General features: G+C 41.7%; 2 protein-coding genes across 2 annotated transcripts in view; one reads left to right on the forward strand and one right to left on the reverse strand.

Annotated features, from left to right (window-relative positions):
- The window catches only part of LOC307043614 (uncharacterized protein), a 307,614-nt gene that overhangs the window by 252,479 nt on the left and 38,426 nt on the right, over positions 1–16,709 (forward strand). The window lies entirely within an intron of this gene.
- Positions 10,158–11,019, reverse strand: LOC307044603 (zinc finger BED domain-containing protein 5-like; the record flags this gene model as incomplete). Its single annotated transcript, XM_079689914.1, has 2 exons — positions 10,158–10,634; positions 10,873–11,019. 2 exons carry the CDS (start codon positions 11,017–11,019, stop codon positions 10,158–10,160), a joined length of 624 nt encoding a protein of 207 aa, XP_079546040.1.

Here is a 16,709-nt window from a genome sequence, read left to right on the forward strand (position 1 = left end):
CTCCCTGAACTGCCTGATCTTTTAATGGTCAATGTTAACCATTTGTGCAGATAGCATTAAGTAGAAAAGATCGCTGATACTAATGTGGCGTTAGCCTACCTCCCGCCCCCTTAGCACCTGGTGGAAGGGGCGATAGGCTACTCTTCAAATGTTTCACAAAATACTTACCATCATGACTACTCTTACTGTTTAACATTTTGGTTTACTTCATGTTAAGGCTAATACAAATGACAAGGCTAAGTAATGTAATATAATGCTAACTAACATGCTCGCTACTAGCTAGGTAGCTAACTTGACTATGTTCCATGCAAAACATGTATATTACCTGATATGTTTGGTCCGACGACTCCTGGTCCTTTCATCAGACGGGAAGCGATAGAACAAGCAAGTGGTATGATCTCTTTTGTGATTACAACCTCGTACAAAGCACACAGGCATCTTGTAAAAGTGAATTTATTGGAGCAATCTCTTATATTTATTGGAGGGAATAAATCAGTCTTCTTCTTCCTCTTTGCTTTGAGAGTCACAACCAGTCTTGGAGCATTATCGCCTATGACATCACTTACGCGACCCAGAATGCATTTGGGATTTGTAGTCTTTCTAGTTGCGTATTATTCATAGTCTTATATTTCAGCATTTTTACGACAAACTGTGACTTTTTTTGCATGGAAATGATTGTTTAAGATTGACAAACATCATATGTGTCATTCGTGGCACAATTCAAACGGAATCAAAAGATAACTTTTCTCTCTCCATTGACTTCAATGTATAATTTTCCGCTTCCGGGGTCCCATGGAGGCTCCCGGAAGGGGAGGGACTTCGCCTCTCTATGTCAGTGAGTGGTAGAAATATCCGGTTTTTTTCCTGGAACGTTAAAGGGCTGAACAATATCACTAAAGCCAACAAGGTAATTTCACATTTGCAACACCTTAGAGGAGACATCTGCTTCTTACAAGAGACACACCTCCGTACGGCGGAAATGTCTCGTGTCAAAAGGCCATGGATGGGTCACTTGTTTCATTCGAGGTTTTCCGAGAGGGCTAGAGGGGCAGCTATTATTATACACAGGGATATTGCCTTTGACCTAAACACTACTATATCTGATTCGAACGGCCGGTACGTTATAGTATCTGGCAAATTACAGAATACTCCTGTGGTCCTGGCCTCGCTATATGCTCCGAATTGGGACGACGACAAATTCATATCCAAATTCTTTACTTCTATACCTAATCTCAATGAGCATCAAATTATAATTGGAGGTGACTTTAACCTGGTCCAGGATATAGAGCTTGATAGATCGTCCACTAAGCAGTCTACTCTATCTAAATCGACCAAAGTCCTAAAATGTCACGCCGACCAGCTGGGATTGAGGGACCCGTGGAGGACCAAGTTTCCCTCCAGTAAAGTTTTCTCTTTCTTTTCACATGTCCACCACACTTACTCACGGATAGACTTCTTCTTAATTGACGATAAACTATTACATAACGTTCTTTCCTGTGAATACCATAGCATAGTTATCTCCGACCATGCACCCACTTCTGTAGAAATCAATTTTCCCCATGGTAGACCACCCTCTAGATTCTGGAGATTTAGCCCTCAGTTGCTGTCCGAACCCAAATTTAAGGCTTTTCTGGCAACACAAATCAAATTTTTCTTTTTAGATAAACGACACTCCGAATATTGGTAGCTACCTGGTAGTCCTTTAAGGCTTATCGTGGGCAGATCATTTCTTTTGTCTCACATTTCAGGAAATCGGAACAATCCAAATTGACAGAAATTTCAGTTGATATCCAAAATTTAGACAGCCAATACTCGGTTAATCACACCTCTATTTTGTATAAAAAACGGCTCCAGCTTCAATCTCAATATGATCTGTTATCAACTGGTAAGATCGAGAGGCAACTTCTGCAAACCAGGCAACCATTTTTTGAGCAGGGAGATAAGGCAGGCAAACTGCTTGCATATCAATCTCGAGTGGCCGGTGCCTCCAGGCTGATCCCTAGAGTGAAGTCGCCAACAGGTGATATTACAACAGACCCTGCTGAAATCAGTAATATCTTCTCAGACTACTATTCTGAATTATACACCTCAGAATCTTCTCCACAGGATTGGGACATCCCTAACCCCTTTGACACTTTAGCTTATCCCCAAGTTGATGGAAGAGGTTTTGGTGATCTGGGAGCTCAGTTAACCGTCTCTGAAGTAACAGAGGCTATCAAATCTTTACAGAGCGGTAAATCGCCTGGTCCTGATGGCTACTCCACAGAGTTTTTTAAAACTTTTTGTTCTGTACTTGCCCCGATCCTGGTGAGAGTATTCAATGATGCCTTTCTGAAAGGCCAGTTACCGCCTACTTTGTCTGAGGCATCAATAACTCTTTTTTTAAAGAAAGATAAGGACCCCCTCTTGTGTGGCAGTTACAGGCCGATATCCCTATTAAACGTAGACTTTAAGATCATGGCTAAGGTTCTTTCTAGCCGTCTCCAGAGGGTGATGCCGGGCCTGATCGACCCCGACCAGACAGGCTTTATCTCAGGACGACAGTCATTTTTTAATACCAGGAGGTTGTTTAACATTATTTATTCTCCCTCTACTAGTACCCCTGAAGTAGTTCTCTCTTTGGATGCGGAAAAGGCATTCGATAGAGTAGAGTGGGGATATTTGTTCTATGTACTTAACAAATTTGGTTTCAGCAGGGACTTTGTCTCATGGATTCAACTCCTCTATACATCTCCGGTAGCTTCAGTTAACGTCAACGGTGTTAAATCTGGTCTGTTCTCGCGGAAATAGGCAGGGTTGCCCTCTATCTCCGTCATTATTTGCGCTCGCCGTCGAGCCTCTAGCCTTATGGCTTCGTAGTGAGGAAGGATTTAAGGGCATCACGCGCTTCGGTTTTTTGCATAAGCTCTCTCTGTATGCAGATGACCTTTTACTGTACATTTCCAGCCCATCGTCCTCCCTTCCTATAATTCTAAGCATTTTAGAGCAATTTCAGAAGCTATCTGGCTACAAACTCAATCTCCAGAAAAGCGAATATTTCCCTGTTAACACCCTCGCTGAAAAACTTCCCCAAGCTCTCTTTCCTTTTAAGAAGGTGTCAGAGGGATTCAAATACCTGGGTATCCATATCACTAAATCGTTTACGGAGCTTTTTGCCAAGAACCTTAGTCCATTAGTAGAGCGCTTTAAAGCAGACTTAGCTAGATGGTCCTCCTTGCCTTTCTCCTTAATGGGACATATTCATTTGATAAAAATGGTGGTGCTACCTCGATTCTTATATTCCTTCCAACACATTCCAATATTTATTAATAAATCCTTTTCCTCAGCACTCGACCAGCAGATTAATTCTTTTTTATGGTGCAACAAGAGGGCTCGTATTAGAAGAGTAGTTCTTCAACTCCCCAAGTCTGAAGGTGGCCTGGCGCTGCCTAATCTCCACCATTATTATTGGGCATGTAATATTAATAAGCTTCTTTTTTGGAAAACTAATTTGGCACAGGGCGAACACCCTCGATGGGCTCAGATGGAGGCTTCCTCTTCGGTTCTCCCACTTTGGTCGGTGGTATGTTCTCAATTGCCCTTTCCAGTTAAACAAGTTGCTCACAATCCGATTGTAACTAACACTTTAAAGATCTGGGGTCAGTTTAGGAAGCAGTTTGGCTTACAGACGTCATCAGGTCTAGCCCCGGTCTATCGCAATCACCTTTTCCTCCCGTCGTGCTCGGATCCTGTCTTCCGGACTTGGTCAGACAAAGGCCTGCGGTCTATTAATGACCTGTATGCTGGTGGTGTTTTCTCTTCGTTTGCAGATTTAGCTAACAAATTTGACCTTCCAAGTTCTCACTTGTTCCGATTCTTTCAGATCAGGCACATCAGAAATACCCCCAATTTCCAGGTCGGCCTCCTGATTCGATAATTGATTCTTTCCTATCACTTAAGACCGATTCAAAGAAGTTCACCTCCATTATATATAATAACATTTTTAAGATAAATCCTACTTGCTTAAATTCCCTTAGAGTTGTATAGGACCAGGACCTTGGGATTAACATGTCAGATGATCAGTGGGGAAGTACAGTATATTAAACCTGGTACACTCCTCTTCCATATGTGCAAGGCATAGTTTACTGCAGTGCAAGATTCTGCACAGAGTACTACACAAACGCTAAACTGGCCAGGATATACCCTGACAGGTGTGACAAATGTAACAGATGTAAACAATCTCCGGCTGACTACATGCACATGTTTTGGTCATGCCCTAAACTATCAGAGTTCTGGTCTGCAATATTTGACTCACTTAGGGAGGTCTTGGGTGAGACAGTGGATCCTAGCCCCCTCACTGCCCTTTTCGGAATTCCTCTGATGCCCAATGGACCCATTACCACACAACGAGTTATCGCATTTACCACTCTGCTTGCCAGGAGGCTTATTCTCCTTAAATGGATACATTTCTCCCCTCCCACCCATAATAGATGGATTCACGAAATCCTGAGTTGCGTCAGGCTTGAGAGGATTAGGTTCTCCCTTAGGGGCTCCCTGACGACGTTTCATAATACCTGGCAGCCTTTTCTGGACCACATTGACACCCTTACTATTGATGAAGAACCCAAAACTTAATTCTCAGCAGAGCATCCCCCCCCCTCCCCCCCTTTTTCTTTGCAATACTATTTAATATTCATCCTTTATTTATTTTTGTTTTTATTTCCTTGTCCCCCCCCCCCTTGTAGATGTGTGTGAATGAGAGTGCGGGGTAAAGGGGTTTGTGTTTATATGTCACTGTACGAAGAAAACACAGTACTTTACATATAATTTTTTGCAAATGTCTGTTTGATATCTGTGCGGAAACCAATAAAAAGATTTATAAAAAATTAAAAATAAAACAACGTTTCTGGTGGACATCCATGGAGAAGGAGGTGAAGGAGTATGTGGAGGCGTGCCCTGTCTGAGCTCGAAACAAGACCTCTTCCAGGGCGCGAATATAACTATTACAACCACTCCCTATTCCCAACAGACCCTGGTCAGAGATCTCCATGGACTTCGTCACTGGCCTGCCCCTCTCTAGAGGTAAAACCACAGTTCTCACAGTAGTAGACCGGTTTTCTAAAATGACACATTTCATTGCTCTGCCCAAGATGCCCTGAGCTAAGGAAACGGCTGAGGTCATGATACAGAATGTGTTTCGGCTTCATGGTTTCCCAAAGGATATTGTCTCCGACCGGGGCTCCCAGTTTGTGTCACGCTTCTGGAAGGAGTTCTGCAGCCTCATCGGTGCCACGGTCAGTCTCTCGTCTGGATACCATCCGGAGTCTAACGGCCAGACAGAGCGCCTAAATCAAGAACTGGAGACCTGCCTGCGCTGCCTGGTGTCCCAGAATCCATCCTCCTGGAGCGAGCACCTCACCTGGGTTGAGTATGCGCACAACATCCTCTCTACTTCTGCCACGGGCCTGTCCCCGTTTCACTGTGTTTATGGCTACCAGCCGCCACTGTTCCCAGCCACGGAGAGAGAGGTCACGGTCCTGTCTGCCCACGCTCTAGTCAGGCGTTGTCGGCGCCTGTTGGCTGTGGCTAGGAAGATCCTCTGCAGGAATTCACAACTGGTTAAAAGAGCAGCAGACCGAAAATGCCAACCAGCCCCTGTATACCAGCCAGGCCAAAAAGTCTGGCTTTCTACACGAGACCTTCCCATCCACGTATTCTCCCGTAAATTGGCTCCCCGGTTTGTGGGTCCGTTTTCCATCACCAAGGTCATCAACCCAGTTTCAGTGAGACTACGGCTTCCCAGGGCCATGAAGGTACATCCCACCTTCCATGTAGGGAAACTAAAACCATTGAAGGAGAGCGCTATGGTTCTCACCGCCAAACCCCCCCCGCCCCCCCGGATGATCGATGGAGGTCCGGTTTACACAGTTAAGACACTATTGGCTAGTCGGAAAAGGGGTAGAGGGCGACAGCTACTGGTTGACTGGAAGGGTTATGGTCCTGAGGAGCGGGCATGGATTCCTTCCCGCTTCATCGTAGATAAAAGCCTCATTGAGAATTTTGACCGCCTCAACTCAGAGGAGCCTGGGCCGTCAGGAGCCGTCCCTAGAAGGGGAGTACTGTCATGTCTAAGAAACTTATAGTGAAAGTTTATTCTTTATGTTAGTTTTGTCATGTCCCTTTGTCTTGTGCTTTATGTTTATTCCCTTAATGAATTCTCCATCTCATTTCAGGCCTCCACGCTCCCCGCCCCCTTCTGTCTCCTGCGTCCTTGATTATTTTCCCCGCCCTGATTGTTTCCACCTGTGTCCCCTTTACCTGTGTATATATGGTGTTAGCTCCCTCCTGTTCATTGTCAGTTCATTGTCTCTCTATGACCCACGTTCCTGCTTACCTCACGGACTTCTCACGGATCTATGTTATTGATCACTGTTCTTGTTTTCCTCGAAAGAGTGTTTTGTTTTCCTTGTTTTCATTACTGTGCAAATCCCAGTAAAGTCTTTATTTTTGAAACACTATCAGAGTCTGAGTTTTGAGTCGTGCAATTGAGTTCATGCCTCAGAGTTCACTCCTTGACATACGTCAAATATTTGCAACACAACAGGCCCATAAGATAAGATAAGATAAGATGGTACTTAGTACTAGTAAGCTGATCCACTTTGGTTTTTAGCATTGCATATTCCAAAGTTATGCACCTTATTGGTATTGTTTACTTTATATTTGCTTTTTTTCCTTCTTTGTATTGAAAATGATGAACAGCATTTCCCCTTTTTATGAATAAAGGTCCATCTTATTGTAAATCATTCCGCTCTGTAATTTATGTTCTTTCTTCTTCAGGTCTGTGTCACACAACTAACTGCTGGCAGAAAACACTGCAGGGTCCGTCTCACCCTACAACGTCTTTGACTTACATGGCTTTATACATCCTGAGCTTCTTTGTCAAGCTATTTTTAAGATGATATTATGGTGCATATATCTCTTATGAAAAGTTCATCAAATGATCACCAACTTTATATCAAATCAATCAATCAATACTTTTAGGGCACTTTTTTGTATTGCATAGGTAGAAACATTATTGATATAAACTTGAAAAAACGTTTCATCATAAAATGGAATGGAATAAATCTTCAGAAGGACTCATATTGATCGTAGAGCAAAGACAATTTAAGTCTGTAGTTCAAAGAACCAAAAAATGAGCTAAAGCAAATTTCAGCAACATTACAGGACATATCATAATACTTTGATTCCCCCAATAAAGATTTGATATAGGTCAGATTTGATGAATGAACTCTTTATAAGAGGGGCCTTCACTTCACCTTCCCTCTGTGGACCTGTTGAGCCGTTCCCACAGCACTCCTCAATCTGCTCACAATATGATCACAGGATGTAACCTCTGTGTGAATGTAATACTTCACAGGTTAGTTCCGAAAGTGTAAGGGTTCATTAAGTAAGATGTGTTTAAGACGTTTTAAGGTTACATTATTATGTTATCTATCCAATAATCCTGCTCTTTAAAACTGTTCAGGGGTGTAGGACCCTCAGCTGGGTTGTTTTTCCACACAACGACGGTCAGCAGCCCACTGCTTCCTGTCTCAGCTAACAATAGACTTTCCTTAGAGCTTACAAAGCAGAATGTCCTGTCAAAGTCAATGAATATTAATGCCAATGTCTTTCATTCTGCTGATACATGTATGCTGGGACTGATGTGTGCAATCAACTAGCAGATAAATATAGAAATGTACAGCCTATTGTTTCCATTGCCATTATAAAATATTCTTATGAGCAGAACATATATCTGTCTCAATGATTTCCAGTGATCGACTGTGGCTAGTAGCCTACAATGTACAGTACTTGTACTGTTCAACTTTTAATGTGCATTTACTTTATACTTCGTCTACACTGCATTTAAAAAATATTCCTTTTATACTCAACTCCACTGTATTTATCTGAGAGATGAGGTTACTTTGCAGATTCATATTAAATAGATATACTCCACTAATAAATGATGATGTATTATTAGTAGATGAAACCACACAGTAGTATATACAGTAATGACCCTTACCTACTGCAACAATGCACTGCTGAACGAGAGAATGCCTCAATAATAGATATGGACATGGACATGGATATTATTCTGAAATGGGCCCTCCTGCATGATAAGTCATTTTACTTTGTGTTTTACTGTTGTCGGCGCTCACTCTTTTTTACTTTTCCAAAACAATACCCCCAAAAAGTCCAATGAGTAATGAGCATATTATTACAAAAATTCCACTACTAATCCTAATACAAATATATAATTATTATCCTCCTGAGACCCAGAAAGAAAAAGGTTTCAAATGTCTTTTTTTCTTCAAATCACACAAGTCTTTAGGGTAGTATTAACATAATGACTAACACAAACTAAAAATATATATTTTAGTTTTTGTTTTATTGTGTGTCCTTTGTAGGGGACATCAGAGGCCTGTACTACGAAGCTGGTTCAACCTAACCTGGATATGTTTGAGTTAGCCAGTTGGCCTAATCCCAAACATACGCACTCTCACTAAACGGTACTACGACGCGGGTTATCAAGTGGATCGCTCAAGCCAGCCGTGCCCTATCTAGTTAGGTGCGCGTTCAAATGAAAGGGGTGTTATTTGGAGCATTCGACCAATCACAAACATGTACAAGCGTACTGACAGCGCAGCGTCATACGTCCTGAATGAAAAGTCAACTATAATATTAGACATATGAAGAAGTTAAACTTTAAACATCCATGACTTAAACACTGTATCCAGGATAAAAGCCACATAGCTGCACCTGCAAGGTGAATACAGCTGGTAAAAGAAAAAGTATTTGAATGCGTACATTAACAGGTTTATGATATCACTGCCCCGTCTAAGACACGATCTGACTTTAATTACATTTGTCTCGAGTGTTTCGTCAACTTAATGTGTTGCTTAAAATAATACTTCTGCATACAGTAGGCTATGTGACACTGTGAGTGTTGCACGGCCAGATACGGCTCGGCTGACTCAGATAAGGAAATATATACATTATGATGTGATATGATATGAATGATAATGGGACACATCGACGTCTGCACTGTATAGGCCTACATACTATACATACATACTATATATATATATATATATATATATATATATATATATATATATATATACTATACGTATACGCAGCGTCATACTTCCTGAATGAAAAGTCAAAATGTATGATATCACTGCCCGGCTAAGACACGAGTGGATCTGACTTTAATTACATTTGTCTCGAGTGTTTCGTTAATGTGTTGCTTGAAATAATACTTCTGCATACAGTAGCCTATTATGTGACACTGTGAGTGTTGCACGGCCAGATACGGCTCAGCTGACTCAGATAAGGAAATATATGATACATTATGATGTGATATGCCGCGGACTGAACTTAATGTTACTCTGATCCGGTTACTTATGGTGTGGCAGATATTTAAGTAAGCTTTCTTAACGCTAATGTTAGTCAGATTGCTCTGAAGATTGGAGGTGATCCTATTAATGTTCACGTTCACACAGTCGGTGATTTTTGCCGGCCGTCTTTCCTGCAACGGCAGCTTTTCTGTATTTCCTTTCTCCTGTAATGTAACTTGATCGCTTTAAACTCCGCACACTGAGCTCTGATTGGTCAGCAGGCAGTGCTTTCACTGAGTTGAGCTCTTAGCCTGCTCCGACGCGGGGCGCGTCGGTTATGGCTAGAAAGGATCCCTCTAATGCAGGGGTTCTCAATCTTTTTTAGGCCAGCGCCCCCCTGTCCATTATCCAGGTCTCTTACCGCCCCCCATCAAAAAAAAGTAGACTTATTTTCTTCCCTGAATATTAATGTTGACTAATATTCTGTTTTATATCATTTAAAAAGCATGTCACTGAATGCCAAATAATAGATTTGATTTAACTGGGCAGTTGGAATATCATTATCATTAGTTTACCAGAGAGCAAAAAAGCCATGTGAATGTGAATAAAAATGATATTTATGAGTGTTAAACAAACTCAGACAAGAGCAGAGAATACAAACAGACTGCTACGGAACAGCAGCAATTTCACACATGTCCAGTGCAGAACAAATAGTAGGCTACAAAACTGTACATTAGGCCTACAGAACTAACAGGTCGGAAAGGTGTTGCCTTTCGCCAAATTGCGGCGGGGGGAAGGTTAGTTTGAGCCCTGCGCTTGGTGGTTCTCCGCCAGTTTCTTCACTGCGGGTTGCAGAGAACTTAGTTTCAGTCGCAGTGCACCTGAGGCCGTCAAGTTCAAGCGATTGCGGTACTTGGACTGCATGTGGAGGACCTGGCTGAATCCCTGCTCCACGAGGTATGTGGTTGGGAAAGCCAGAAGAAGCAGCCTCGCTTTCTCCCAGAGAGCCGGGTAACGCTGAGAGTATTTGAGCCACATGTTGCCCCAGCCAGAGGTGCGGAAAATAGCCTGGGCCTCATCGTCACTCTGGATGTCGATGAGATGCTCCTGTATTGCTGGCTCGCATTCCGCCACGTCCGCCTGAAAGGGCTGCACCACCCAGGTGGGAACATCGAGGTCCAAAAGATCTCTGAAGCGGATCTTCAAGTCGGCATTCACCATCCTCAGGTGGTCTGTGTAAATGAGGAGGCGCTCATCGGTAAGAGCCTCAGACACCTGCAATGAGTATAACCAGGAAATTGTTATCGGTGCAGAATGTTACCATCCGATTTTAAACTGGTTATTTTATTGCTAATTAGTTTACTAATTTATGTTTTTTTATTCTCATAATACATTCAGAACATAAGTTATTTATACTAACCAGGAACACAAATATAGTGTTGCATAGAGTAGCCTACATTTATTACATGTATTATTTATTATTATCATTATTTAGTAGCCTAGGCTAGATCACCTTGGTCAACAGCGGGAAATGAGCAAACTGCCTTCTGCCTATGCTCTGCCGGTATAGATCCAGCCTGGAGGTGAGACTGTGGATGACCGCCTTGCTCTGGATCAGAGTAACTCCTTTTCCTTGGAGCTTCAGCGTGACTTCATTCATTTTGCCAAAGAAGTCTGTGAGGTACATGATGTCGCAGCGGCTGGATGACACCTGTTCCCCGAGAGCTGCATTCACCTCCTCCAGGAACTCCACGATGCTGTCAAACAGCTCACAAAAACAAGCAAGGCAGTTTCCTTTTGAGAGCCAGCGGACATCAGTGTGGAGAAGAAGACGCTCAAAGGTCTCATCATTTTCCTGACACAGCTGTCGGAACAATCTGTTATTCAGGGCGTGGGCTTTTATTTTGTTTATTGCCTTTACTGCAACATTGAGAGACTCGTGGAGAGGTGGACTTTTAGATTTGGCCACAAGGTTGTGGCGGTGCAAGACACAGTGGACTGTGAGGACATGCGGGACCTGCTCCTTCAGCAGAGTGGTGAAGCCACGGTACCTGCCAACCATGGAAGGGGCACCGTCAGTAGCACATGCGAGGATGTTGTTGATCGGGATTGACTTCTCCTGTAGATAAGCATCCAGTGCATTAAAAATGGTCTGGCCCTTGGTGTCTGTGACCAGATATTTGGAAAATAAAAATTCCTCAGCCATCTCCTGACTGTTGGAGGTGCTATAGCGGACATAGGCCATCAACAGAACATTGTTGTCAGAAGTGGTTGTCTCATCCAGCTGAAGGCTGAATGGAGTTTCCCGCAGGATGGCACACATCTGCTCCTCTGTATCAGCGCCCATTTCATCAATCCTGCGTGCTACGGTGTCATTACTGAGTGGGATGGATTTCAGCACGTGTGTGGGATCACGCTCCATCACAGTAGATATGACCTCTTTGATGGCAGGGAGTACCAACTTCTCTCCGATTGTGGACGGCTGCCCAGATTTGGCTATCAGCAAGGAGATGTTATATGACGCTATTAGCCCGCTGTCAGTCTGGGTGGTCTTCCTAGCGAAGAGACTGCTGATGGTGCTCCTACCATGTTTCTCTTTGAGGGCCTGGAAGAACGGACGCTCCTTATCTGCCTTATCCGGGTGGATCTTGGTAAGGTGCTCCTTTAAACGTGAGGGTTTCATTCCCTCATTGGAAAATACATGTTCGCAAAGTAAACACATTGGGAGTTGTGCATTGGTAGGAGACGGTATGAAGCCATAGCTAAGATATTCAATAGAGTACTGTCTGCATTTTATCTTTTTCGCGGCCATTTTGCTGATGTGATATGATTTTTGTTTTATGATGCTAATATTTAGGGGGGGGGGGGGGGGGGGAGTAGTGTCACGATATGGCGGCAAACGCTAGAGGGCTAGCTGGTGACATGACAAGACATCGTGCCGGGAGCAGACCGGAAGTCGTTGTAATTTTGAACAAACAGAGCTCTGTGTGGAGCAGCCTGGCTAGCCAGCTCTTCCATATCGTAGCAGACATAGAAACGGGTATTATTTTCATAAACTGACCACTTAGTTTGAATCTGTCTGTCGCGATCCCAAAATTACAACGACTTCCGGTCCGCTCCCGGCTGCTTTTTGTAGGGTACGTTCGTAAATTCGCTCTGAGCGCTCCGAGCGTCCCCGTTCCACAGTCCAGAGCGCTGCGCTCTGAGCGCTCACAGCTGGGTGCTCTGGCGGAACAGACGGGTTGTCCGAGCGGACTGACCGTTCGTGCATTTACGAACGTACCCGTAATAACACTGCTGACAGCTGACCAATCGCAAGCAGAGTTGTGGTTTCCTATAGCAACAAAAGATGCTGACAGCTGCTTTTTGTACAGGAAAAGACAATGTGGCCAGCGTTTTTCATGACAAAAAGACATTATGCGTGAACGCCCCACAAGAACACCTCAACGCCCCCCTTTCAAAAATATTGCTTCCAGCGCCCCCCGATGTTCTCTGAACGCCCCCTGGGGGGCGGTACCGCCCCCGTTGAGAACCAGTGCTCTAATGCAAATATGACGTCACGTTCTCGTTCTAACTCTCGTTGTAATCGGAGCGGCTCGGTTGTAATCGGAGCGGCTCGGAAGCGCAGTCACGTGGCTGAATGTTTACGTTTGGGATGACGAGAAACTAAACTATATTAAGTATGTAAATACTTGTTAGCGGTCTTGCTGTTGAAAGAAGAATGACAACACTGTAGATCAGCAACACTATGGTTTATTTTGTATTCACAGGCAAGTCAACGTTGTTGCAGTAAAAGTCCCAAGATAGCTCCTGGTGCAATAAAATGTATGTTGCATGTTACTGCTGTAGATGTGTTTACCTCTTTTATATCCCGTTGGGTAGTTTAATCTTCAGCAATGCATCATATTCTATAATATCATCATATATGTGTAGCTTTGTCTCTGTCGTATCTTTCAAAAGTAAAGTGAAACAGCTGTTTTCAGTTTTGTGATGATGCATTTTCCAGCTGATCCAAGAGGCTTTTTAAACACCTTACTTGGCTTAAGAGGGAGGGGAATTTTCTCAACACATAAAGGAACACTTTATCCTTCAGTTTATCACAAACATTACATCAACACATTTGGAGATCCTAATTTGAATCCAGTCTGTAATTTGATATTAAGGTTTTAATAATGAAATGAGGTCATGAATCGAGTTCAAGGTTAAGATCATCTTTATTATCCTATGTACAAAAATTAACATACAACATTAATATAACAATAACGAATAAAACAAAATAACATTATGCAACTCTGATCTTCTTGCTGATACTTTTCAAAGTTACTTTTACATTTGCTCTACTTCTCCTGCTACTGTTTGCTCTGCTTTCAACTTCTCTTTCAACTCTGCTCTTTACTCTGCTTTCCCTGTTTCCTCTGTTCTCCTCTCCTCATCTTCTCCTCAGACTATCCTCCTTTTGCTGTATCCTCTCCTCTCCTCTGTTCTCCTCATCTCCTCAGACTCTCCTCCTTTTGCTGTTAGATATTTAGACTGTAATGACAGCTTATGATATACTTTTTATAACTACATCAATCACATGCAATGGATTAAAAACGTTGTTTTACTTACCACCTCTTTACAGCTCCATTCATCTCCAAGCTTCCAACATTCACCTGGCGGTGGTGCCTTGGATGAAAACAACTTTTGATATGATACAATACAAAAACAATAGTTAACACCTATCCACAGCAATACGCACAATGAGAAGACTAATGGTCTCTTTTATACCAATTTCTATTGGAGTGAAATGAACTGTGCCATGTCACATAGGATTGGAATGGATGATTGGCTGTGTTTTGTGAATATAGAGGAGATGGCAAAAGTAAATATACTTTGTTCTTACCTAAAGCATCTATCCTCCTCTTCGTACCCCTGCCTGCTCCTCCCGCATTAGACTCTGGGGACTTAGCTTTTAAAATCTTGTTCAAGCTGTCCACTCTGTAGTTGGATCTCATGACCTCAGCTTTATGACCCACCCGGCCTGAAAAAGGGTGTCTACGATGGCTGGTACTGAGAGGTGTTATGGTCCTCTTCTGCCTTTTGTGTTTGGGGGGCGTGAAGGTGAGAGGAAGACGACTGTCATGTGGGGTGTGTTGCTTTACGTCCTCCAAAAGATAATTTAGTCTTGATATCACTGTACACATGAACGTCTCATCCTGTAGGTGGTATGTGTGCTCAGTAATTTCCCGCAATAAGGTCCCACACTGCTGTCGTTTCCTATCTCTTGAGGACTTTGAGTGGTTACCACTGCTCTGATTACAACGAGAGTTAGAACGACGTCTCTTCCCGCGTCCCGCCCACCCCGACCCTTTCCGATTACAGCCGAGCCGCTCCGATTACAACGAGAGTTAGAACGAGAACGTGACGTCATATTTACATTAGACGGATCCTTTCTAGCCATAACCGGGCGCGTCTATCGTTATTCCAACCCAGTTTAGATTTAACCACTTCCGCATTACGCAAGGATCGACGTAGCTCTACGCGATAGCGTCATAGACGCACGCGAAATCTGAATCTGACAAGGAAATTTCGCGCGAAATCTGAATCCGACAAGCAAAATACCGTCCTTATAAACGCTGCATAATATACAATATAATAGTGCTTCTTTGTCAATATGACTGACGAACACACTTATGCAGTGCTGAGGTAATGTTCATTCATCATTTAATATTAATTCCTGATGGATATAAGAGGGATACATTAGCAAACATCACCCACATCCCTCTGTTTAGAGGCAGGACACTCAGTGCCCCTCTACACGCTCTGACTCCTCTTCACCCCCATCCCTCTGTTTTATCCCATGTAACCTCCCTGTTAATACAAATCCATTACCCTACATCACAGTATTAAATGACTAAAGGTCCACTGCCCTCTGCAGTCATGAAATCTTTCCAGAGGCTGGTGTTGATCCAACCTAAAGGACATCAGATGACCCCTGCTTGACCTCCTGCAGTTGATGCAAACAGGTAAGTGGATCATGCAGTCAACTTGGGATTGTATCCTGGGACTTCAGCATTCAGCCGTCCCCTGTTCCTACCTCACCCCTCCCAATGTCCCAGCCTTCACCTGGTGAGAGATATACACCAATTAAAGGCATGATTATTACACAGTCTCTTATTCACAGTGCCTAATAAATGTATACATTTTTTTACAGTGCAGATTTTGGCTTTTTTGGGACCATCGCACATGTGTGTAAGTAACAAGTATGTATAATCTGCAACAACTGTCAGGTGGTGTTATTGATTATCTTTGCAAAAGAGCCCCCACCAATATTGATTTTGAAAAATATATTTTAAATGAAATATGGGAGCAAATACAAAAGGGTAGAATTGATCATACCATATTATGTTATTATTGCAACTGTTTTTATTATATTGTGTTGTTTTGTTTATATATATATATATATGTATGTGTGTGTGTGTACAAATGAATTAATATAAAGTGTATATATGTGAGTGTGTGTGTATAAATGAATGAATACATCTGTGTGTATACATTAATAAATACATGTGTGAGTACTTATAAGTGTGTGTTCATATATATATATATATATATGTTTATAAATGAATAAATGTGTGTATATATATATATATATATATATATATAAAATAGTGTGTGTATATATATATATATATAAAATAGTGTGTGTTTATATATATATGTTTATAAATGAATAAATGTGTGTATATATATATATAAAATAGTGTGTGTTTATATATATATATATGTTTATAAATGAATAAATGTGGGTGTATATATATATATATATATATATATATATAAAACAGTATCATTAAATAATGCTGTGTGTATATAAATGAATGAATACATCTGTGTGTATTCATTAATAAATACATGTGTGAGTACATATAAGTGTGTGTTTATATATATATATATATGTTTATAAATGAATAAATGTGTGTATATATATATATAAAATAGTGTGTGTGTATATATATATGTTTATAAATGAATAAATGTGTGTATATATATATATATATCAAATAGTGTGTGTTTATATATATATATGTTTATAAATGAATAAATGTGTGTATATATATATATAAAACAGTATAATTAAATAATGCTGTGTGTATATAAATGAATGAATACATCTGTGTGTATAAATGAATAAATACATGTACATATAAGTGTGTGTTTATATATATATATATATGTTTATAAATGAATAAATGTGTGTATATATATATATAAAATAGTATCATTAAATAATGCTGTCAGATAAATGAAGTACACAGTAATAGTCAAGGTTATATTCAATATTCTGCACTTACACCAGCTGAGATGATA

Source organism: Notothenia rossii (genome assembly GCF_949606895.1).
Source record: "Notothenia rossii genome assembly, chromosome: 6".
Classification (NCBI taxonomy): domain Eukaryota; kingdom Metazoa; phylum Chordata; class Actinopteri; order Perciformes; family Nototheniidae; genus Notothenia; species Notothenia rossii.